At 38.8% G+C, this 26232-nt stretch overlaps 1 protein-coding gene across 1 annotated transcript in view; it reads right to left on the reverse strand.

Annotated features, from left to right (window-relative positions):
* The window catches only part of HCN1 (hyperpolarization activated cyclic nucleotide gated potassium channel 1), a 335249-nt gene that overhangs the window by 276968 nt on the left and 32049 nt on the right, over positions 1 to 26232 (reverse strand). Inside the window, exon 2 of the mRNA XM_066240628.1 lies at positions 4520 to 4943. Coding sequence (XP_066096725.1) covers positions 4520 to 4943 — 424 coding nt within the window. The remainder of the gene's footprint in view (positions 1 to 4519; positions 4944 to 26232) is intronic.

A 26232-nucleotide genomic window follows, 5' to 3' on the forward strand; every position in this document is an offset into this window, starting at 1 on the left:
CATAGTTATTATACAAACATCATACATTTTCCTACATTTTCACCTTGCCCACAACACTGACTCTCATAAACAGATACAATCATGACAGAGCAGTAGTTCTCTTTTCACTTACTATTTCCTAAATATCTAAGGATTTCAAAGATCATCACCCTTTGATTAAAAAGAAAATTACTAGGACTGACAGCATTCAAGTTCCTAGGACCCTTCACCTTTACAAACGGAATAATCTCCCCTTTACTAAGCTCTTAATCTGCCCTTTATCTCTTCGTGGCTTGTGACTGTCAAAAATTGTTACTAATATTCCATTTAATTTCCGAGGATTTCCTCACCATATGTCTCTTTTAGGAGGCTTGCGGAGAACTGTTCCCCCTGTGACATAGTAACAGTCTGGCTTGGGTCACTGACTTTACTTGAAATACAACATTAAAAGCAATGTTGAATGAAAGAAATGATTTTTTTTTTAATCCAAACACAAGAGTGAGAAAGATTCAACTCAGTTTTCTGAGGAGAGGAGAGTAAAAAGCATTTTCTGGCCTGATTTATCTAAATAATTGCTACAGATTTTCATGTCACCTGGTAATATATATAAAGTTTCAGTGTGAAACAGACATTAACTATCCATGATATATGTGATATTTTATGAGGGTATCATATGATAAAAATAAAGGAAAAAAACCTTCACCTAATGCTGAAAATCTAGCGCTGACAGAGCTCTATTTTTGCTTCTTAAAGCAAATGATCTTGCAATTGTCTTGTGTAAACAACTTGCCTCTTGACTCCTTAACACGATGCATTTCGTTAATACGTTGGCCAATCAGCTTTTCCCTTGTATATTAGCCACAACATTCAACTTCAGTAATGATAGTAACATCATGGCGAAGTTTTAAAGTTTCTCTATTCCATTCACCATATTTCTGTGATTTATCTGGCTTTCTCACTTCTTGTTGTTTTTCAGACCGGAAAAAAAAGATGTATCCTCGACGATGAAAGCAGTTCCCTATAGAAAGCAGCTGCCTTCCTTGGAAATGATTCATTTAGAACACAAGCAGCTTTCAGACTTCACACATTACTTCCCCAAATTTGCTGAATTTAGCACTAGCCAGATTGGTACTAAAACACTCAGAACTCCAAGACATGTGGGTGGAGCTCACATCTTCCTGTGCAATCTTATTCGAGCTGCTCACAGAGCAGCTGTGCTTCCAAGCTGTTTGTTGTATGTCCACCTGAAACACATCCTTGTGGCACTTAGAAAAAATCAGGTAGGGATTTGCCAGTTTGGAACCATTTAAGCTCTTTAGTGATTTTGGTCTGCATCATTGTAGGTGATGAAATCATGAAGTCGTATTAAATTCTGGATTAATTATCACTGTTCCTTCCCTGTTTAACAGTATTACTAATAGATATTAAATATCCATGACACTATGTGATATTATATGAGGGTATCATATAATCAAGTAAACATTCTTCACTTAAATGAGCTTACGGTTCATTTATTATCAAGGTCATTTATTTATAAGAAAGGTCTGGCCAACTCACAGCTCTGGCCACAGTGTGTTTGGTTACCAAATGCCTGCAAGTGCCTATTAAATTGCCTTTTACAGCAACGGTGGCAGTGAGTGGACACTCCTGACTTCTATCGTGGCATCTTTAAAACACCATCATGTTATACAGATCTGGTGCCTGTGACCGCTGCCAGGAGCCAGAGGACACCAGTTTTAAGGAGTGTCCTATTCTTTGACCACACGGCCTGCCATTTTATCTGATAGGACTCCATCTGTTCATCCCGATGCTAGTCTCCAGGGTAACTGGGTTAAAACAACAGGCACTGAAAAAAAGTCACACGGCCCACTGCATTGTTAAATGACTGGGTATTTATATCACTGCTTTTTCATTCCACAGGCTGGTCATTGAAATCTTTTTTGTGTGACCATGCCATTAGAGGTAAATATTCATCTACAATTTGTATTCAACACATAAAATAATTGAGTATTAAGGGATGTGTCGTGAAAAGAGGACAGGTTATAGTGAGGAGCTGTACAGTTTTGTGGCTAAGAGCACTGCCTCTGGAGTCAAATTGCCAAGGTTCTTTTTTTTTTTTGTATTTTTCTGAAACTGGAAATGGGGAGAGACAGACAGACTCCCGCATGCGCCCCACCGGGATCCACCCGGCACGCCCACCAGGGACGATGCTCCACCCACCAGGGGGCGATGCTCTGCCCCTCTGGGGCGTCGCTCTGCCGCGACCAGAGCCACTCTAGCGCCTGGGGCAGAGGCCAAGGAGCCATCCCCAGCGCCCGGGCCATCTTTGCTCCAGTGGAGCCTTGACTGTGGGAGGGGAAGAGAGAGACAGAGAGGAAGGAGGAGAGGGGTGGAGAAGCAAATGGGCGCTTCTCCTATGTGCCCTGGCTGGGAATCGAACCCGGGTCCCCCGCACGCCAGGCCGATGCTCTACCGCTGAGCCAACCGGCCAGGGCCACAAATTGCCAAGGTTCTAATCCCAGATCCATTTATCACTTTCTCTGTGAACCCCGGGCAAGTAACCAACATTATTAGGAAGATTCAATAAACTAATCCAAGTAAAGAATCAAATATGTTACATTATTTTTTAATTAAGTGAGAGATAGGAAAGCAGAGAGACAGACTCCAGCATGCACCCTGATGAGAGTCCACCTGCAAGCACCCTACCAGCAATGTTCTGCCCATCTGGGGCCACTGTTCTATTGCTTGGCAACTGAGCTATTTTTAGTGCTTGAGGCAAGGCCATGGAGCCATCCTTAGCATCTGGGGTCAACTTTGCTCAAACCATTTGAGCCATGGTTGCAAGAGGGAAAAAGAGAAAGAGTAGGAGGGAGGGGGAGGGGTGGAGAAGTATATGGCTGCTTCTCCTGTGTGCCCTGACCGAAAATCAAACCCAGGACTTCCACACACCAGGATGACACTCTACTGCTGAGCCAACTGGCCAGGACCCAAATATGTTATCTGACATATAACAATAAACACTAGCTATGATTATCAATAACCATCTAAGTTTAATGGTAATCTCAAATTGGAATAATAAAGTTTGAGACCCAAATATTTATTACATTTTTAGATGGAATATGCTATACAAACACAAAACAAGATGAATCCAATTTCTCAAATACACTTCATTTGATTTTAAACATAATCCACATCCGTACTTTAAGAATGGTCCATTTTTAAGTCTTCTCAGCATTGTTTTACGCAGTTTTTTATTGTATGTTATTTCCTTAAATCCTATGAGCCAAGATACCATTAAAGAAGCCCACACAAAACACTGCCTCAACCTACAAGATGGCAGAGCTGCTGTTCACAGAAGGTCCAATGTTTTCATTCATTTACACCTATATTCCAAAACAGAATTCATCCTAAAAATGCTAAAAGTGATTTCTGTCATGAATAAAGTGACAGTTCCACCGCAAGTATACTGTTTTCTTCAGTGCAGGTGTGGATACTCTCAAAGGCTTCTTCAAACCTTTTTATGCAGACAACAAAATTCAGGTTATAATTAACTTAAAATGACAACACAGACGTAGAAGGAAAGAAAAAGTTTACTATGCAGATCCTGGAAATAGGACCATGAGCTCCTTTGCTTGGTGATGGTCCATTTAACTGAGATCTTTGGAGTCTCCGCTAGCTGAGCAACTTCTGGTCCCATGAACTGCCTAAGAACAGCAGCTGCTTTAGTCAGCAAAATATTGACCAGACGCACTGTATTTTATTTGTGTTTCTTGCTCAATAATTTTCCTGCTGGGTACACTGTTCTTCAGAATTAGGAAATGAACTAATAGGGATAAACTATCATAAATAATTATATGCAAAGCATAAAAAGAACAAAATTATTATGCTAACCTCATCTTTACATACAGAACTTGGAAACACTAAAAAAAAATCTGTTTCCTTCAAACACAAATTCTCTGAAATTTCAATATGAGAAGAACCAAATACCAAATTATTTCCTAGAGCTAATGATACAAAGTAGATTAGCAAATAGACTCTTCACATCTTTATCAAATGTGGTACTGGATATGTTTATATCAGATTAAAAAAAAAAAAAAACCACCCATTCTGAGGAGGACTTGCATTCATTAGGATAAAAAATATATAATCTAGGCCTGACCTGTGGTTGCGCAGTGGATAAAGCATCAACCTGGAAATGCTGAGGTTGCCGGTTCAAAACCCTGGGCTTGTCTGGTCAAGACACATATGGGAGTTGATGTTTTCTGCTCGTCTCCCCTTCTCTCTCTCTCTCTCTCTCTCTCTGTCTCTCTCTCTCTACCCCCTCTCTATAATGAATAAATAAAAAAAATCTTTAAAAAATATATAATCTAATATTTGACCATATCTCTTGAGATATACATATATCTTATGTACCAAACAATAAAGAAAAAAATGTTCTTGAAATTCATAAAACTTATACATAGCACAGTTGTTCATTTTAAAAGTTATAGTTAACAATGTCATGGTATAGTGGCTTTAAAAAATAAAATACAAGTCTTACCTCTTCCCACTGATGTATGTATCTAATTAATCTTGAAAGTCGTAACAGACGCAAGAGGCTGAGAATTTTTGTAAACCTCACAATGCGAAGCGCCCTAGCTGTCTTGTAAACTTCTGAGTCCATTCCTTTTTCTACAATGAGAAAGATATAATCCACTGGGATGGATGAGATGAAGTCAACCACAAACCAGCTTTTTAAGTAATTCATCTTGATCACTTTAGGGTCCAGGATGATCTCAGAACTGTCTTCATTGACAGTCCCAGTCCTAAAATTCATGATCAAGTCCAAGAGGAAAACTGTGTCTGACGCCACGTTGAAAATAATCCATGGTGTTGTTGTTTGTTCCGTAAAGAATGTGATTCCAACGGGGATGATGACCAGATTTCCAACCATCATTATAAGCATGATTAAATCCCAATAAAACCTACAACAAAAACAAATCAGTCTTTAAGGTGCAGATAATAACTAGATCACTCTTCCTCTCCCCCATCAACATTTATTACTGATTTATGATGAAATAAATGAGGAAAAGAACAAAGTGTTGGTTTCATAAATAAGGTAACTAACTCTTTCAATGTTGACAAATTTAAATCCAATTAAATGAACATATTCCCAGGGGTAGTCAACCTTTTTATACCTACCGCCTACTTTTGTATCTCTGTTATAGTAAAATTTTCTAACCACCCACCGGTTCCACAGTAATGGTGATTTATAAAGTAGGGAAGTAACTTTACTTTATAAAATTTATAAAGCAGAGTTACAGCAAGTTAAAGCATATAATAATAATTACTTACCAAGTACTTTATGTTGGATTTTCGCTAAGTTTGGCAGAATACAAATATTGATCGACTTACAACCTATGCAACTTACGACCATTTGACTTTACGACCACAGTTGCTAGCCATGACTGCTCCGCGTCTGGCAGCACAAGCGTTGCCCAGCTGGGCATACAACAGTGCGGACTGACTTCTGGCAGCACTACCATCTCTGTGTGCACCATTTCAATTCTTATCCCAGACTCGGTACAGCAATTTGTGTTTTGTATCTTGGATATTTTTCATCAAACCCCTCCCAAGATGTCTACCAAGAGGAAATTGTCTTTGCAAATATTAAACCAGTTGTACTGGTAATGCAGTGTTTTACTTAAACCTGACGAATGTAAAAGTAAGAAACAAAATGGTGTAGAGATGATACAAATGACATAAAATGAACAAAGAAAATTATGATATATAACAATAATGAAAGAAAATTATGATAAAATATGACTTAAAGATTTTTATAACATCATTTCACAGTACTGTATATATAGCCTACTCAACTTATGATGAAATCGTGTTACGACCAGTCGTCGGAAGCAATCATGGTTGTAAGTCGAGCACTAGCTGTAAATCTTTATAAAACAACTTACTATAGTTAAATCTATCTATTTATTTATACTTTGGTTGCTCTGCTACCGCCCACCATGAAAGCTGGAACGCCCACTAGTGGGTGGTAGGGACCAGGTTGACTACCACTGCATATTCCTAAAGTAAAGTATTGTAATTCTAAAATTCTAAAAATTATTTTACGTCAAGTGATATAGAAATAAATTTAAAACAACCATGACCTCATTTATCTGGTAAAGAAGTAAATTAAAAAAAACAACAACAAACACCATCCCCTCTAGCTGACATGGAAATCAGGGAGAAATTTAAGACCAGAAAATCTACCTTTAAAGGGGTTGGGTGGGGAAGGTGGAAGGATTGAGCAAAAAATGGAAATAAAAAAGAGAGAGAAAACTCATGAACACAAACAGCAGTGTGGTGGTTGCTGGAGGTGGGGGAGGGTAGAGCGGGGATAAGCGGTGATGGGCGGAAACTCAGCCTCGGTGGTGGACACACGGTACAATGCACAGGTGATGTGTTGTACAACTGTTTGCCTGAAACCGGTATAATTTCATTAAACAGTGTCACCCCAATAAATCAACAAAAAGAAAAACTACTGCTTTTGGGAAGATTCTTTGGAGGTGCTTTGAAGTGCTTTTCATGTTAAATCACCAATCATAGATTGACTTAAACAGTAATAAAGGGGGTTCACTAAAAATACGGGTACTGTAAATTTATCCTAGGAGATTAGATCAAACATGGATCCTAGAACAGCCCATAGCATCACAGCATTCCAAAAGTTATGCTTTATTCCTCTTTGGTTTAAAATACAAAAACAAATTTTTTCCTAAGGCTAAAAATAATTGAAGAGATTTTATTCTAGATGTGAAAGTAGAATTTATGATTACTAACAACCTCTTGAAGCATTCTTATCTCATTTTATCTTAAAATTGGGGAAAAAACCCAGGTACTTCCAGGTTATTCCAGATTAATATATTATAACTGAATTCTTCAAAGATGATTATGGGTTTTTTTGTTTGTTTGTTTGTTTTGTTTTTGTATTTTTCTGAAGTCGGAAACGGGGAGGCAGTCAGACAGACTCCCGCATGCGCCCAACCAGGATCCACCTGGCACGCCCACCAGGGGGCAATGCTCTGCTCATCTGGGGCGTCACTCTGTTGCAACCAGAGCCATTCTAGCGCCTGAGGCAGAGGCCACAGAGCCATCTTCAGCGCCCGGGCCAACTTTGCTCCAATGGAGCCCCGGCTGCAAGAGAGGAAGAGAGAGACAGAGAATAAGGAGAGGAGTAGGGGTGGAGAAGAAGATGGGTGCTTCTCCTGTGTGCCCTGGCCAGAAATTGAACCCGGGACTCCTGCATGCCAGGCCGACACTCTACCACTGAGCCAACCGGCCAGGGCCTGTTTTTGTTTTTGAGAGAGACAGGAAAAGAGAGAGACAGAAACACTGAGCTGCTTCTGTATGTGTCTTGATCGGAGCATCAAACTGGCAATCTTCGCACTCCGGGATGGTGCTCCAATCAACCGACCTATACCTATCCACTGCTTAATTTTTATTGACTTTTAAAAGGACAAAGAGAGGAAGGGAGAAAGAAGGGAGAGGAAGAGGAAGCATTTGTTGTTCCACTCAGTTATGCATTTAATGGTTGCTTCCCATGTGGCATAACTGGGGATCGAACCAGCAACCTTGTTGTTTTGAGACAACGCTCTTAACCAACTGAACTAACCTGCCAGGGCAATTGTTATTTTCATTTAGATTCTTTCAAAGTTTGTTGACACTATAAATAGAGTATCTGTGACACTATATACTTATAACAATAAAGAAACAAATTCACTAATAGAACTCTATTAAGTCTGGAAACATAAGTTACTTTATCCTGATCATATGTGTCCTTTATGAAAGTTCTGTTGCATAAATGACATAATCTTTTATGACAGAAATTTATGTTACCAAGATGTTTTTATTTAAGATTAATTCTCCCACTTAGATTGTCTGGGCTACATTTGGAAGGCACACATTTGTCTAAACTTATCAGAGCTACTATCATCCCTAACTATGAATAGCTTCTGGGATAAAAGTAGTAGTGTAAGAAAGAACTATAAAAGGCACTCTCTCCCCTTGTCTCACCCATCCCCAAGAGTAGGTAAAAAATAAACGTTTGTCATTTTGAAGATTTCATTACTCTTTCTGTCAAAAGGTATCTATACCTTTATAGACAAATATACAAATACCCATGTCAATCACATACCATACACTGGTAATTTCAATGAAACCCTCTCTCTTTTTCTCTCTTCTTTCAATGGAAATATGCAAAATGTGGCACTTAAAACACTAAGGATAAAGGAGAGATGTAGACAAGATGCAATATTACAATAGCTATTTCACAAAGAAGCGACATCATTGAACTCCAAAATGAAATCGCGTGTGCTCCAAGGATTTGCACTTTTTAAGATACTCTCATTCGTTTCCTCTGTGGGCTTCTTTCTCTGCCCTCCCTCGAAGGTGGCAGTCCCCTTGGGGTCATGCGTAGAGACCTTCATCTTCTTCTGCACACAGGCTTCGTGGGCAACCATACACTTGTCCATGTCATCTGTAATGAACCTGTAACTGATGGCTCCAGAAGCTGTGTCTCCAGTCCATTCCTGTCCTTCAATCCGCTATCCTCACACTCAGTATCCCAGTAAATCTCTCCCCGTGCATATCCCACACTCTTGTTCAAAGCATGCCCAGGCTCCAACTGACCATCTTGCCTCTCACATAGACCCCTCCTATGTTCCTTCTGTCAGGAAATAGAACAACGCTCTGACTTGTAAGCCAGAAACCTTGGAGCCATCTGTGTAACTCCTGGCCCTAAATCTCCTCAATCTCATATTCAATCAGTCACCATGGCTGTTTAGTTCTGATACCTCAAATATAAGGTGTATTCATCCATTTGCTTTTTATGATTCCCATTGCAGCTGTCTGCAACCAAAAATTCTCACCAGCTGTTTAATTTGGATACAAGTTACTTAAATTCTCTAATCCTAAATTTTTTCACCTGTAAAATGAAGATTATTGTAGAAACAAATGTGTACAGTTTTATAAATTAAATTAAATAATATATGCAAATCACAGATCCTAGCATGTAACAAACTGTGGACACAATGTTGGTGGCCTACTTAGTATTTGTTTACCTTTCCTTGCAAAAAGAAATCTATTTTTATGAAGAGTGAACAAGAGGTCACCGAAAAATACTTTTACTGACATTTTTGTATTTCTTTCATTAAAATAGAAGCTATTTTTTAAGAAAAAAAAATCATATTCTATCCATCTTAGTCAATGGAGATAAAAAGGATAAAGTATCTTTCAATCTTTATTACTGAAAACTGTATCACACCATAGCTTTTTATTACTGGTATTTAATATGGTCTGAAGCCATTAGATATATTGCTATTAATATGAAGCTCCATTAATCTTTATCATTTTCTTTTAAAGTATCATTGACTATTTTATAGACAAAAACACAAGTCTTATTATATAGACTTTGCCTAATACAACACTTGAGTTAACAAAGATTCATCCTCTTGTAGCCAAGAAAAATACAGTTTTCTCTAGAAGTGTGATGCAACTTGAATTTTTTAAACAAAGCGTATGTTCCTGAAAACTGACCTCATGAGAGTCCCTTGCCTGCCTGGCCACAAGTTTCTCTTCCCGATTCCTAGCTCTGAAAATTTCCCTTTGGACAGCATGCTCTCCCATTCCCTTATCTCTCAGCTTCTGTGTCTTACACGTCTATTACAGAATTGCCTTTCCTATCTGTTTCCTTGTCCCAGGCCCACTGTATCTCTCTAGTCAGGGCAGAGCTATTTATCTCTTGCTTAGGATATTTCAAGAGTCTCCTGTCTGTGGTATCTGATCAGTTGTACTCACCAGTTCCAGAGTAACCAATCTAACTTGTCAGGTCAAAAGCCATCAGACTCCCTGAATTAAATAACAGCTAGTTATCCTGGTTTTCAAGAAACTCCTTAATAAAGTCTGTCTTATCTGTCTTACTATTTGCCTTCCTCTCACTTAAAAAAACAACAACAGAAAAGAGCCATTAATGCAGTAAATAATTTCTTAATGTCCTTTATATAACACTAAATTTTTATTCTTTGAGGGTTTTATGACATAAAATATATTAAAATTAAATAAGAAATCAGATTAAAAGTATGTTCTTAAGTCAGCTTGAAAACAAAACAGTTTTGGGTTTGGCACTTGGTTTGATAAGTTACAAAATCCCTCTCCTTTTTTTCATCCCGCTCTAGAGGAAACAGTATTTATCTGTAAAAGATCTTGATTAAATTTTCTTTCTTTTTTATATTCTTTTTTTTCAAGTGAGAGGCGGGGAGATAGAGAAACAATCCTGCATGAGCCTCCACCGACCGGCCTGGCAACCCCGTCTGGAGCAGATAGATGCCTGAATCAACAAAGCTATTGTCAGCACCTGAGGCCATTCGGACCAACCAAGCCACTGGCTGTGGGAGGGGAAGACAGAGAGAAACGGGAAAGGGAGGGGGAGAGAAGCAGATCATTGCTTCTCCTGTGTGCCCTGACCAGGGGCCAAACCTGAGACATCCACACACAGGGCCGACACTCCATCTACTGAGCCAACAAGCCAAGGCCATCTTGGTTAAGTTTTCTAGGCAGGCTAGAGTTCAAATTCTACTTCTACTGGCTTCATGGTTTGGAGCAAGGTATTTAACTGCCATGAACTTCAATGTTCTTTAACTACTTCTCCTCTGCAGGAGGATGCAAGCAATGATGTATGCAAAATGTAACACACAGAACCTGCCCATTTCTTGCTCCGGGAAACCAGCAGAGCCAAGGACACTGGCTGGAAAAGGGGTCCTCCGGACAGCACAGCCGTGTCATGAGCTAGGTAAACATTTTTACTTACCTTTTACTAATCGTAGATAAATAGACAAGTAATATTCCAATTATAATTAAGATATCACTAATAACCATGATTTTAATTACATAATTTTTCATAGACAAATTTCAAATAATTTTCATAGACAAATTATTTTTATGCCAAGAATCCACCCCCCCCACATTAAGTTTTTAGAAGGGAAACATGACATTATAAAGATTAGTTCATGATATGAAATGGTGAAGAGTTTAAAATTTAGTCGTACTTGCTTCTTTCTACCCACTTGCATCCCTCTGAGGTTTGAGGTAAATAAAGACAATGCCCCTTTACCCTCACAAGAATTCCCCACTTATCCTTAGGCTGCTCTGCCCTCTTATGACTTCTGCTCCAGGTGAAATAATCTGACATCAGACACTTCTAACCCAACGCCTTAAAGAGATTTAAACAACTACCATATTTTGCTACTGGAAGTGCTTGCCTTTAAATATTCCTCTCTAAGTACTGAAAGAAAGATTCTATCCTCTCCCTCTCCCTGATTAAATACAGTATTTGTCACTAAGTAGAACCAAGGAAAGGACTCTGGTGAAACCCCTGAATTTATACCAGATTTATATGTGGCTACTCTTTTACCTACAATGAAAGTCAAATGTGAGAAAAACCTGTCCCGTTACGAACACTTGAGATTCACTCTGCGAAACTATATTTTTAGAGATCAACTAGAAGTTGGGCATATGTTTGTAAACCAACTTGTTTCTTAAGGTAAATAAATAAATAAATAAATAAATAAATAAATAAATAAATAAATAAATGTCTAGCTGCCCTTACTTTTTATGAAACACATAGTCCTTGAAATTAAGTTGCAAATTTTATTGAAAACTGATTCAAACATCAAAAGTCCAATTGCTAGCCCAGTTATTAAGCACACATATCTTGAGGAATAACAGAAAGTGTCTTCTTTTGAACACTATGTCCTCCTCCTAGTACCATCTACCAGCGGCAATCCACCTGCCGAGTCTCAGCAGACCCTACGTGAACTTGGATCTGATGGGTTCACGGACATCCTTCCTCACTTTATACACCATACTACTCAGAGCCCAGAATGCTCACACCAGGGCTGACAGATGCCTGCCCTAGGCTGTGCAAAGAAGTCTTCTTGGTCTGGTCTGTTATTTGGTCTAATGCCTTGATGATGCCTCAAGGATAAAGTCATTGTCAATGGCAGTCAGGGAGTGACACTATCTGCAAACATAGAAAATATAAGCAATTGGAAGTGAAAATGTTAGTTTTCATAATACACTAAAACCCTGCACACGTTCTCACTGTAGGAAAGTTTAGTCTAGTTTATGGATAAAACAAATTTAAACCATAATCGAAGACATTTCAATGATTTCCAGTAAACATAATTCAGCAAATGAGAACATGAGATGGGTGAGAAGAAGGTGCATCAGGCTATAGCTAATCTTATTAAAATGAAATAACTGGGTAGAAATTTAATCCATACAAAGGTATTAAGATCCGCACCATACCCCCTTTCTCTGTAACTGCCCTTTTTCATTGTATGGTAACCTTTTAATAGTCCATGTAAATGGCTTTATATTCGTCCATATCCTCCTTGTTTGGGGTGCATTACAACTCTGCTCACTACTAGAACGTCTCCCTAACCCTTGGTTTCTGTGAGTTGGCATTTTCACTGTTTCTCGCACATGTACTAGCAGTAATTCTTTTCAACCTTTACCTGACTCCTTTTTTTCCTTCATTAGCATAGGCATTCTGAAACCATCTCATTCAAATCCCTCTGTTTACTCCCTCCTTTGGCCTCATCACCCCTCCAGGCTGAATGAATATGTTAATGCAAACGGTTCTCAATCCATCATGGCTTAACCTCTGAGAGGGGGTTGTGCATTTCTCACCATATCCTACAGTCAGTGGCCTCTGAATGTCCCAATGGAACATCCATCTCAACAGGCCCAAATCCAAACCCATTAACCTTACAGCCTCGAAATAATTCTCCTGATATTCTTATTTCTGTTTATTATAATATGTAGGCTTTTTCCCTCCTCCTTTCAGCCAGCCATTAGCTATAAAACTTAAAAATTATCCCTGACTCCTCTGTGCATTCAGCTCTGGCATCTGATCAGTCTTACCTTCTATCTAATACAACAGTGTTTGTGCTCAGCTTTTCCTATGTGTTCCATTGCCACAGTTCTCTATGAAGTTCTTAGTACATCATTATTCTGCTTACAGATTTTCCTGTTTCTGCCTGCCCCAGTAAATTATTTCCTATTTATACTTGCCAGACTTTCCTCTATTGCTTGGAAAATAAAATGTAATCACTCAAAATCTTCTACATGGTGTCCTAATTCTTTACCTTGAAGTTTATCCCTGCGTACATACATGGTCTTCAGCTACATTAACAAAGACTCTGTTTTTGTTTGTTTGTTTGTTGAAAGAGAGAGGGGGAGGACAGACAGACAGGAAGGGAGAGAGATGAGAAGCATCAACTGGTTGCAGCACCTTAATTGTTCATTGATTACTTTCTCATCCGTGCCTTGACTGGGGGGCTCCAGCTGAGCCAGTGACCCCTTGATCAAGCCAGAGATGCTGGGCTCAAGCCAGCAACCACGAGGTCATGTCTATGATCCCACACTTCAGCCGGCAACCTTGCTTAAACTGGTGAACTCACGCTCAATCTGGCTACCTCGGGGTCTTGAACCTGGGTCCTCAGCATCCCAGATCGGCACTCTACCCACTGTGCCACCACCTGGTCAGACCAAAGACTGTTTTTCAGCTGTCTCACCTTTGCAATTGCCCAACAAATGTCTGGAATTTTCTTCTCCTAAAACCCAAGCTCAACATCATCATTTCTTAATATTATATCAGTGGTCGATTACAAGGTCAGGCCTCTCCCAGCACCCTCTTTTAACCCACCCCTAGCCCTGGTGGCCTGTATCTCCTCCCTGCTCCAAACCACAATCTCCTTTCTCTATGCAATTTCAAGCATTGACAGAAACCTACTAGGGAACAGTGAATATTTGACCATAATTTAGCACCACAATAATTTAGTAAATAAGGGCCACTTAAGAAGCAGTGTCTATAAAGACTGCTTTTGTGTTTCTTCCTAGACAAACTATGTGCCAATCTTCTTTATACGTAAGTTGCTGAGCAAAAAATACCTACTGCTGATTTCCCAATGATCAAACTTCAAATTAATCACATTTATGTTAATGACAGTCTATTCCAATATTATGAGATTTTAATTAAACTATATACCATATGATCATTTGTTCTTTTAGATGGTTTTAAGATTAGATAGGTACAAACCTTCTTTATTCCTCCTTGTAAGTTGAATTATAATATATACCTTTAAACTATTCTAATTTTCTTGCTTTAGCCAACAGAAAGATGTCCTTCAAGGGTATTTTCATTACGTCATTCAAATTTACTTTAAATGAAGGCCACAACTTTCATTCCACTGATTCAAAACATGTTTACCCCAATTGTCACATGTGAATATATTTCTATGAGCCTACTGCTTTCATCAAAAAATACAGAATGAACAAGAATTCCCTGAGGATTATCTAGGTCTATGCTACAGCACTCTATCTTTGTGATGACATAGAGATTTTTCATAAACATAAAAATGCTTAATTTAAAATTTTAAGTAGAAAGGTATGAAATAGTTCCTAGTGTTTATATATAGAGTTAAAAATTGGAGTTTCAAAGTCCAATCTGGCCCTGGCCGGTTGGCTCAGTGGTAGAGCATTGGCCCAGCGTGTGGAAGTCCCAGGTTCAATTCCCGGTCAGGGAACACAGGAGAAGAGCCCATTTGCTTCTCCACCCTTCCCCATCTCCTTCCTCTCTCTCTCTCTCTCTTCCCCTCCCGCAGCCAAGGCTCCATTGGAGCAAAGTTGGCCCAGGCGCTGAGGATGGCTCCATGGCCTCTGCCTCAGGTGCTAGAATGGCTCCACACACAACAGAACAACTCCCCAGATGAGCAGAGCATTGCCCCCTGGTGGGTATGCCGGGTGGATCCCGGTTGGGCACATGCGGGAGTCTATCTGACTGCCTCCCACTTCTACCTTCAGAAAAAATACTAAAAAAAAAAAAAAAATCTAAAACAACTCCTTAGATCCTCAGTATTTTCATTTGGTTTACCACTGAGTGGTTTTCTAAAATTTTATTCTCTACTTGTGGTTATCAGAAATTCATTCCTTAAGAGAAACCAAGAATGTGGTCAGTGGTCATGTGACCCAAAACATGTTCCAGCACTGTTCACGCCTGTGTAAAAATCTAGTCATTCGGGAGATGACGTCAGAGTAATGGCGGGATAGGAAGCGATACCGATAAATCTCCCCCAAAACTCAACAAGATCTTCAACCAGAAACAGAAAAACCTATACTTGGAGCTTCCAGATGCTTCGCAATACACCCAAAGGTATGATTGAGTGAAAAATTGGCTAAATATATAACCAAACCCCGAAGGAAATAGGGAGTAAGAAATGCTCCTCCTTCCTCACTAACCTAAACAGGGCGGCTTTCTCTGGTAACTGTGAATATAGAAACTGAGGCAGGCAAAGTGGGTGAATAGATCCAGGCCGCGGCACAAAAGGCCGAACCAGGCTGTGGCACGGAGATCCAAGCCGAGGAAAATCTGATCCTGTGGCAACACGGGCAATACAAGCTAACACTCGCGCCAAACCCAAACAAAGAAAGACAAGCAGAGCGGCCATTTTACCCGGTCTCCTGGTCGGTGCGCAGTTAGTGGGCAAGAGATTTCTTCCTAGGCCCCGAGAGTGGCTGCCCGTGTTGCCCCACGGAGAGGCAGGGTCAGAGGCCTTTCTGTGGGCCGAGGGCAGAGTCTCTGGGCAGCCCCAGCGCCCTGGGAAAGCCACACACAGGAGGGAGCGAGAACTAATTCCAACGGTGGAGATTTTCCGTGCTGTAGGGTGTTTCACTCAGAGGGAAACGCGGCCGGCCTCATATCCTGGTTTCTGCGCGCAGATAAGGAGTGAGCGATTCCTCCGAGTGCCTCGGCAGTGCGTGCCCATGTTATCGCAAAGAGGGGCAGAGTCAGGGGCCTTTGTGTGGGCCAAAGCGGAATCTCGGGCCGCCCCAGCGCCTTGCAAAAGCCGCGCACGGGGACGGGGATGGAGCGAGACTCAATTCCAATGCTGCAACTTTTCCCTGCGGTTGGGGGTTTCACTCAAAGCGTGAGACTGCTGGCCGGATATCCTGGTCGCAGACAGTGAGTGAGAGTTTCCTACAAGCGCCCCGGAAGTGGGCGCCCGTTTGTGTTACCGGACAGAGTGGCAGAGCCAGAGGTCTTTGAGTGGGCGGAAAGCCCGCCTGATTATGCTAGCAGCTCTGACTGACTGAGCCTTACCCAGAGCCCTGTACTGAGTGGAAATAGACTGGGGAATTGCCAGCTCTTTGAGCCTCTTACTATCCAGGCAGAGGCAGCAGCAACCCCATAGCTGGATTATCAGCCTACTCATTGAGGAAGGAAAGACTAGGAGAAAGGCTCCAGGAACACGGACTCTCTCACTCTCGGAGCCTATAAATGCTAATGAGCCTCGACTGCCAACGAGACTAAAGCACAATACATGATATTGCCATAGAGACTTATCAACTGCAAACCTCTACCTGAGCGTGCCAAAGGGGCAGAACCCGGGGTACAGAGTCACCGACCAGGAAGAGGGAGAGAAAAGAAAAAGCAAGAAGATAACCTCTCAAAATCAAGAATAATCTGCAGACTTTATAACCTATCCCATTTTATTATATTTGTTCGTTTGTTTCTCTTATCTTCATTCTTCATACTTTTTTTCCTCCTCCAATTTGGCCGATTAACTCTCTGCCGGTCTTACTCTCTCCTCTCCTTGAACTACACTACCCATAAGTGTTACATCTCCCATTATCTTTTCTCTTCTCTTCCTTTCTCTCTATGAGGGTTGCACTCCAAAACCCTTAAATCTCTCTCTCTCTCTCTCTCCTTTCTTTTTTCTTCGTTTAGTGGTTCCCTCTTTTTTTCTCTCTCTCTTTCTTTTCTCCCTCTATATTAGTTTCTTCCTTTCTCCTTTACATCTCCTCTCATTCAAACCTCAATAACAAACAAATTATCTTATCTGGGACTCAAACTTATGTTTGTGGCATTTTGGGGGGTTTTTACTTCACCTTTTTAATTCACTAGCAGTGCTCCCATCCCTGGCTCTCCATATTATTTAGTTCTTGTTCCACTAAATACAATAGTAATTTTTTAATTTGTCCCCCCATTTTTCCATTTTCCTCTTATTCCTCTCATCATAACTCTTAGACAACCAACACCCAAAAGCAAATCATTTTATTCTTGACCCAAATTTTTTCCTTATTTGCTTTTTGTGGGTCCATATGCTCTTTTTTTTTTTTTTCTTTTTTCTTTCTTTTTTTTTTTTGCCCTTTTATTACTTTTCCCCAATTCAGGCCCTCCATCACAGGCATTGTTTGTGATAATTCACAGTCCACCACAAGATTTTCTCAAGAAAGTGGGGAGAGGAGAGGAGAGGAAAAAAGGAGGGGGGAATAATTTCCTTTTTTTAAAAAATTTTTATTTTATTTTATTTTTCTTTATTTCAATATAAATTTATTTTTAAAAAAAACAACTTTTTGCGATTTTTTATTTTTTTATTATTATTTTTTAACTTTATATTCTTTATTAAATCTCATTAATACTATCAACAAAACCACCCTCAGATGCCATTAAGGAAGAGAAAATCGAATATCATGGATACAAAAGAAAGAGAGGTAACACAGCTAGATGAGGAAAAATCTATGGAGAAAAAATTTAATATATTGGAAAACTTGGAGCTAAATGACAGAGAATTCAAGATAGAAATCCTAAAAATCCTCCGAGATATACAAGAAAACACAGAAAGGCAATTTAGGGAGCTCAGAAAACAACTCAATGAACACAAAGAATATATGACCAAGGAAATTGAAACTATAAAAACAAATCAAACAGAGATGAAAAACTCAATTCACGAGCTGAAAAACGAAGTAACAAGCTTAGCTAATAGAACAGGTCAGATAGAAGAGAGGATTAGTGAAATAGAAGACAAGCAACTTGAGGCACAACAGAGAGAAGAAGAAAGAGACTCAAAAATTAAAAAAAATGAGATAGCCCTACAAGAATTATCTGACTCCATCAAAAAGAATAACATAAGAATAATAGGTATATCAGAGGGAGAAGAGAGAGAAAATGGAATGGAGAACATACTCAAACAAATAATAGATGAGAACTTCCCAAGCCTGTGGAAAGAACTAAAGCCTCAAGTTCAAGAAGCAAACAGAACTCCGAGTTTTCTTAACCCCAACAAACCTACTCCAAGGCATATCATAATGAAATTGACACAAACCAACAGCAAAGAAAAAATTCTCAAGGCAGCCAGGGAAAAGAAGAATACAACATATAAAGGAAGGTCCATTAGATTATCATCAGATTTCTCAGCAGAAACTACAAGCTAGAAGAGAGTGGACCCCAATATTTAAAGTCCTGAAAGAGAGGAACTTTCAGCCAAGAATACTATACCCATCAAAGCTATACTTCAAATATGAAGGAGAAATAAAAACATTCACAGATACAGAAAAGATGAGGGAATTTATCATCAGAAAACCCCCACTCCAGGAATTACTAAAGGGGGTTCTCCAATCAGATACAAAGAACAAAAAAAAACAGAGCCACACGTAAAAGCTCCAAGAAGAACACAATAAAACCAAATTTATAATGTGACAACAACAAAAAGAAAGAGGGGGAGAAGATGGAGATTAACAGTAGCAAAGGACGATGGAGTGCAAAAGTACTCACAAAATAGTTCGCTACAATGAACAGGGTAGGGACCATTTTCATTACTCAAAGGTAACCACCATTGAAAAAACCACCACAGAAGCACATGAGATAAAAAAGATAGCAACAGAGGAAAGATGTATGGAATACAACCAAATAAAAACAAAAGATAGAAAAACGAAAGAGAAGGATCAAACAAGACACAAAACTAACAGAAAGCAAGATATAAAATGGCAATAGAAAACTCACAATTATCAATAATTACACTAAATGTAAATGAATTAAACTCACCAATAAAAAGGCACAGAGTAGCAGAATGGATTAAAAAAGAAAATCCAACTGTATGCTGCCTACAGGAAACTCATCTAAGTAACAAGGATAAAAACAAATTCAAAGTGAAAGGCTGGAAAACAATACTCCAAGCAAATAACATCCAAAAAAAGCAGGTGTAGCAATACTCATATCGGATAATGCTGACTACAAGACAGCAAAAGTACTCAGAGACAAAAATGGCCATTTCATAATGGCTAAGGGGACACTGAATCAAGAAGACATAACAATTCTTAATATATATGCACCAAACCAAGGAGCACCAAAATATATATAAGACAGCTACTTATTGATCTTAAAACAAAAACTGACAAAAATACAATCATACTTGGAGACCTCAATACACCGCTGATGGCTCTAGATCGGTCATCCAAACAGAGAATCAACAAAGACATAGTGGCCTTAAACAAAACACTAGAGCACCTGGATATGATAGACGTCTACAGGACATTTCATCCCAAAGTGACTGAGTATACATTTTTCTCCAGTGTACATGGATCATTCTCAAGAATTGACCATATGTTGGGCCACAAAAACAACATCAGCAAATTCAGAAAAATTGAAGTTGTACCAAGCATATTTTCTGATCATAAAGCCTTGAAACTAGAATTCAACTGTAAAAAAGAGGAAAAAAATCCCACAAAAATGTGGAAACTAAACAACATACTTTTAAAAAATGAATGGGTCAAAGAAGAAATAAGTGCAGAAATCAAAAGATATATACAGACTAATGAAAATGACAATACGACATATCAGAATCTATGGGATGCAGCAAAAGCAGTGATAAGAGGGAAGTTCATATCACTTCAGGCATATATGAACAAACAAGAGAGAGCCCAAGTGAACCACTTAACTTCCCACCTTAAGGAACTAGAAAAAGAAGAAGAAAGACAACCCAAAACCAGCCGAAGAAAGGAGATAATAAAAATCAGAGCAGAAATAAATGAATTAGAGAACAGAAAAACTATAGAAAAAATTAATAGAACAAGGAGCTGGTTCTTTGAAAAGATCAACAAAATTGACAAACCCTTGGCAAGACTTACCAAGGAAAAAAGAGAAAGAACTTATATAAACAAAATCCAAAATGAAAGAGGAGAAATCACCACGGACACTGTAGATATACAAAGAATTATTGTAGAATACTATGAAAAACTTTATGCCACTAAATTCAACAACCTAGAAGAAATGGATAAATTCCTAGAAAAATATAACCTTCCTAGACTGAGTCAAGAAGAAGCAGAAAGCCTAAACAGACCTATCAGTAGAGAAGAAATAGAAAAAACCATTAAAAACCTCCCCAAAAATAAAAGTCCAGGCCCAGACGGCTATACCAGCGAATTTTATCAAACATTCAAAGAAGACTTGGTTCCTATTCTACTCAAAGTCTTCCAAAAAATTGAAGAAGAAGCAATACTTCCAAACACATTTTATGAGGACAACATAACCCTCATACCAAAACCAGGCAAGGATGGCACAAAAAAAGAAAACTACAGACCAATATCTCTAATGAATACAGATGCTAAAATACTAAACAAAATACTAGCAAATTGAATACAACAACATATTAAAAAAATAATACATCATGATCAAGTGGGATTCATCCCAGAATCTCAAGGATGGTTCAACATACGTAAAACAGTTAATGTAATACACCATATCAACAAAACAAAGAACAAAAGCCACATGATCTTATCAATAGATGCAGAAAAGGCTTTCAATAAAATACAACACAATTTTATGTTTAAGACTCTCAACAAAATGGGTATAGAAGGAAAATATCTCAACATGATAAAGGCCATATATGATAAACCATCAGCTAACATCATATTAAATGGCACTAAACTGAAGGCTTTCCCCCTTAAATCAGGAACAAGACAGGGTTGTCCACTCTCTCCACTCTTATTTAATGTGGTACTAGAGGTTCCAGCCAGAGCAATCAGACAAGACAAAGAAATAAAAGGCATCCATATCGGAAAAGAAGATGTAAAGGTATCACTTTTTGCAGATGATATGATCCTATACATCGAAAACCCCAAAGAATCCACAAAAAGACTACTAGAAACAATAAGCCAATATAGTAAGGTCGCAGGATACAAAATTAACATACAGAAGTCAACAGCCTTTCTATATGCCAACAATGAAACAACTGAGAAGGAACTCAAAAGAATAATCCTCTTCACGATTGCAACAAAAAAAATAAAATACTTAGGAATAAACATAACAAAGAATGTAAAGGACTTATATAATGAAAACTATAAACTATTGTTAAGGGAAATCGAAAAAGATATAATGAGATGGAAGAATATACCTTGTTCTTGGCTAGGAAGAATAAATATAATCAAGATGGCAATATTACCCAAAGCAGTATACAAATTTAATGCAATTCCCATCAAACTTCCAATGACATTTTTTAAAGAAATAGAGCAAAAAATCATCAGATTTATATGGAACTATAAGAAACCCCGAATAGCCAAAGCAATCCTAAAGAAAAAGAATGAAGCTGGGGGCATTACAATACCTGACTTCAAACTCTATTATAGGGCCACGATAATCAAAACAGCATGGTATTGGCAGAAAAATAGACACTCAGACCAATGGAACAGAATAGAAAGTCCAGAAATAAAACCACATATATATAGTCAAATAATTTTTGATAAAGGGGCCAACAACACACAATGGAGAAAAGAAAGCCTCTTCAATAAATGGTGCTGGGAAAACTGGAAAGCCACATGCAAAAGAATGAAACTGGACTACAGTCTCTCCCCCTGTACAAAAATTAACTCAAAATGGATCAAAGATCTAAACATAAGACCTGAAACAAGAAGACATAGAAGAAGACATAGGTACTCAACTCATGGACCTGGGTTTTAAAGAGCATTTTATGAATTTGACTCCAATGGCAAGAGAAGTGAAGGCAAAAATTAATGAATGGGTCTACATCAGACTAAGAAGTTTTTGCTCAGCAAGAGAAACTGATAACAAAATAAACAGAAAGCCAACTAAATGGGAAATGATATTTTCAAACAACAGCTCAGATAAGGGCCTAATATCCAAAATATACAAAGAACTCATAAAACTCAACAACAAACAAACAAACAATCCAATAAAAAAATGGGAAGAGGATATAAATAGACACTTCTCCCAGGAAGAAATACAAATGGCCAACAGATATATGAAAAGATGCTCATCTTCTTTAGCTATTAGAGAAATGCAAATCAAAACGGCAATGAGATACCACCTCACACCTGTTCGATTAGCTGTTATTAGCAAGTCAGGTAATAGCAAATGTTGGAGAGGCTGTGGAGAAAAAGGAACCCTCATACACTGTTGGTGGGAATGTAAAGTAGTACAACCATTATGGAAGAAAGTATGGTGGTTCCTCAAAAAACTGCAAATAGAACTACCTTATGACCCAGCAATCCCTCTACTGGGTATATATCCCCAAAACTCAGAAACATTGATACGTAAAGACACATGCAGCCCCATGTTTATTGCAGCATTGTTCACAGTGGCCAGGACATGGAAACAACCAAAAAGCCCATCAATAGATGACTGGATAAAGAAGATATGGCACATATACACTATGGAATACTACTCAGCCATAAGAAATGATGACATCGGAACATTTACAGCAAAATGGTGGGATCTTGATAACATGATACGAAGCGAAATAAGTAAATCAGAAAAAAACAGAAACTGTATTATTCCATACGTAGGTGGGACATAATAGTGAAACTAAGAGACATTGATAGGAGTGTGGCGGTTACGGGGGGGAGGGGGGAATGGGAGAGGGATAGGGGGTGGGGAGGGGCACAAAGAAAACAAGATAGAAGGTGACAGAGGACAATCTGACTTTGGGTGGTGGGTATGCAACATAATTGAACGACAAGATAACCTTGACTTGTTATCTTTGAATATATGTATCCTGATTTATTGATGTCACCCCATTAAAAAAATAAAATTATTAATAAAAAAAAATCTAGTCATTCGATGTCCCTTTTTTAAAAACAGTTTCAAAGACAGACTAAAAGAAACTTGACATTAGGTGATCTTACGTATAGGTAGTCTTAAGACGCAGACATTGCGGGCACCTTTATTTTGAAGTACAATCAAATGACTACCAGTTGCTGCAGGCTTTATATTTGCTGATGTACAGTCACCCGACCACTGACATAGGGGACAGAAGGAAGATGGCTGACTTCTCCCCTTTCTAAATACATAGCTAAGTTAAGGCTTATTCAAGTTTAGAGGTTTTAATTTCAGAATAACTCTCTCCTCCTTGCTACCATAACCTTTCTACCACGTTGCTTGTTTCCGTCATACAGTTTATCTTTCTTGTCATCATTAAGGCAGGTTGCTTCCCCTGTGTTTCCTTTGATTCTGCCCAGCTCAACAAACCCGAATGCTCCTTTTTCACTCCCCACCCGTCAATGCTGCATGGATCCTTTGCATTATTGCTCTGATTTCAAGGTGTGATAGAAGGCACGGAATCAATGTCCGAGCACATCACTGTGCCCTCACGTCTGCAAAATATCTACATTTTGAGAGATTTTTGGAATGTGCTTATGATCTTGATTCCTGCATATAATAATTCCCTTTACTGAATATTGGAAAAGATGATAGCCTCAGAGTAATAAAGCATAAGTAACATTTCTTAGGTAATAGGCACTTTGTAAACACTGGCTCATGTAATACTCAAAACAATCAAAGAGGTTGGCAGCATCATGTAAATATAACAAGAGGAAACTGAAACCCATCCAACTAAGGACCTTTCTTAAACTCTTACAGGTAGGATGTAACGCATGGCCAACTCCATGCTTACACTCCTCCCACCATAGTCAATGCCTGAATCATGCTCCAAGGATTTAAAGTAGCATTAAAGAAAATAACTTCCCATAGGGTAGAAGAAACAGACTTTCACCTGCCATGATCAGTCACCATCAGAATGAAAACAAAATTGTTTTCACAACTGGAAGCCCAAGCCCTGAGGGGGAACAGACAATGAGGCTGCAGGTAGGACTCAATGGCTGGCTTTTGGTTTCTGTGCCTTTCAATGTAGAAGATACTGAGTGTCTACCTACATTCCCAGAGAATCAACGTGACAGTTCTCCTGTCCCAATGCCCACAGAGCACCGCACAGCTTCTAAATAAAGGAGCTATGGGATTGCCTATTGCAAAGAGGATTTTCTGAATTCTTTCTGCCTTGGCTGTAAAGACAATTCACTAGTGTATAAATAAAGAGATGAGTACAGATGCTTTAAAGGCAAAAAGCACTTAGGAAGTGAGAGCAAAATTTAGTGCCATGTATTTTCTCAAAATAGTTACATTATAATGATTCCAACAAATGTGCATGGGCTATCTTCTACATATCAGGTATTGTTCTATGTACTCTAAGGAATGTGAACATAATTTATCTACCAATTCCACCCCTAAGAACCCCCAACTTAATAGGAAAGTGAAGAGTTGTACTTAAAATAGACAAAGAGGGAACTTAAGACATTATCATAAACAGTAAACTATTGGTACTCTGAATTTCCGAAAGAGAAAAAACAGTTGGTCATCTGTTTCAAGAAAGTACTATTATCAAATAAATTCAGACAGATGATTTTCTGGGAGTTCCTGAGCTTGCATTGTATTCATGACACAAACAATAATTTGTCCACAAATAAATGCTGCTGCCTGGGCTTGTCCTTATGCATACAAAAACACTTGGACACAGCCCAATGCTTAAGAAAAGAAGGTCTAGGACAGACAAACAATTCAATAACGTCTTCTAGAAGATTTTAAGTTTTATGCTAGACTGATGGGAAGACCAACCCCAGGGTATATAAAGAAGAGTGATAGGGTCTTCCTCAGGGGAGGACAGGAGAGTAGGCGGGATTTCATAGTCAGTGAGCTGATTATTCAACCTACACACTACAGTTGTAACCACTTGTTGTGATGTACACAACACCACCAAGAACATTACTGAGCACTAAAACTATGTGAGTTTCTAGGCTGCCACTAGAAATACCCAGAGAAATACATGCAAGGTGGAGAGAAAAAGGAATTATTCAATAAATGCCATGAAAAGTGAAATGGTGAGGTGTATTTACTTTGTTAATATTTTAGCTGTTACAATATTAAACAAATCCATGCCTACCTCAAGTGTTTTCTCTACATATATTTTTGTTGCTTTTTTCCCTTATTATTGAATTTATTGGGGTGAGGTGGGTAGGGGTAGAGAAGGGTGCATGGAGGATAAATAGTGATGAGTGGAGACTTGATTAGAGTAGTGTGCAAATATTTTAAAGCATTGTCTTCCCAGTGAAAACGAAGGATTGTGATCATGGACAGCCAAGAATGTGATCAAACAAAAATCTCAAAGAAAGAATTCTAAGTTCTGCTTATACTTATAAATTTTATATAGTACCATGATTATTTACTTCAAAATATTTTTTAAATAATAGCTGGTCATTTATTTTGACAGTAGACTTTTGAAGTTGAAGATTATTCATTTCCATGTTTTTTTAGGTTGTTCATAGATAAACAGGAGCATCATTTCCATTAAGTTTTGTGTTTTCCTAAAATATTAACCCTCTGAGATGTTATTTCGGCCTCAAAACCCGCTGAGGTCCCCGCCCTGGCAGCTGCACATTATCTGAGGAGCAGGATGGACGATGTATCAGGAAGAAAGGGCTTCTCATGGAGCCATCTGTTCCCAGGTCTGTAGCCAGTGTAGCCAGTGTCAAGGGTGTTGGGCAAAGTATCACTTGCTGTGGATATTTAACATGGAGGATCTTCGGTTATCTGGGAAATACACACAAACTCCGGGGCGTATCAGAAGCAAAACTGCCCGCACAGTGAGAAATTGTCAGTTACCCACAAACAAGGCCAATGAACATGCACTCCAACTCTCCAACTCACGTCAGTCCACACTGAGAACTCATATGTGGATGTTTCCACGTAGCTTCCATGTCTCTCCACCTTTCCTTCTTTTTCCTGTGGCTTTTATTAAACCCCCCCCCCTTTTTTTTGCTTCAACAGAAAATATGTCCACAGTAAGATGTTGCTCAGCATCTACCTGAATCCCATTAAGAGGTGGAAGTCACATGGGCCCTTTTCTGTAGCCCAGTGACTTGCAGGAAATTTTCAAAGAGATTACAAATGTACTTGATTCTTTAAGAGGTTTTTGTGATCTCTACACTTCGGTTCATTTTTAAAATATGGTATATAGCATGGTGTCCACCTTCAGAAAAGTGACAGGTGGAGTGTTTGGTTTCTTCAACAGCTATAAAAGCAAAGGACAACAACAG

The sequence above is a fragment of the Saccopteryx bilineata genome, chromosome 1 (assembly GCF_036850765.1).
Source record: "Saccopteryx bilineata isolate mSacBil1 chromosome 1, mSacBil1_pri_phased_curated, whole genome shotgun sequence".
Classification (NCBI taxonomy): domain Eukaryota; kingdom Metazoa; phylum Chordata; class Mammalia; order Chiroptera; family Emballonuridae; genus Saccopteryx; species Saccopteryx bilineata.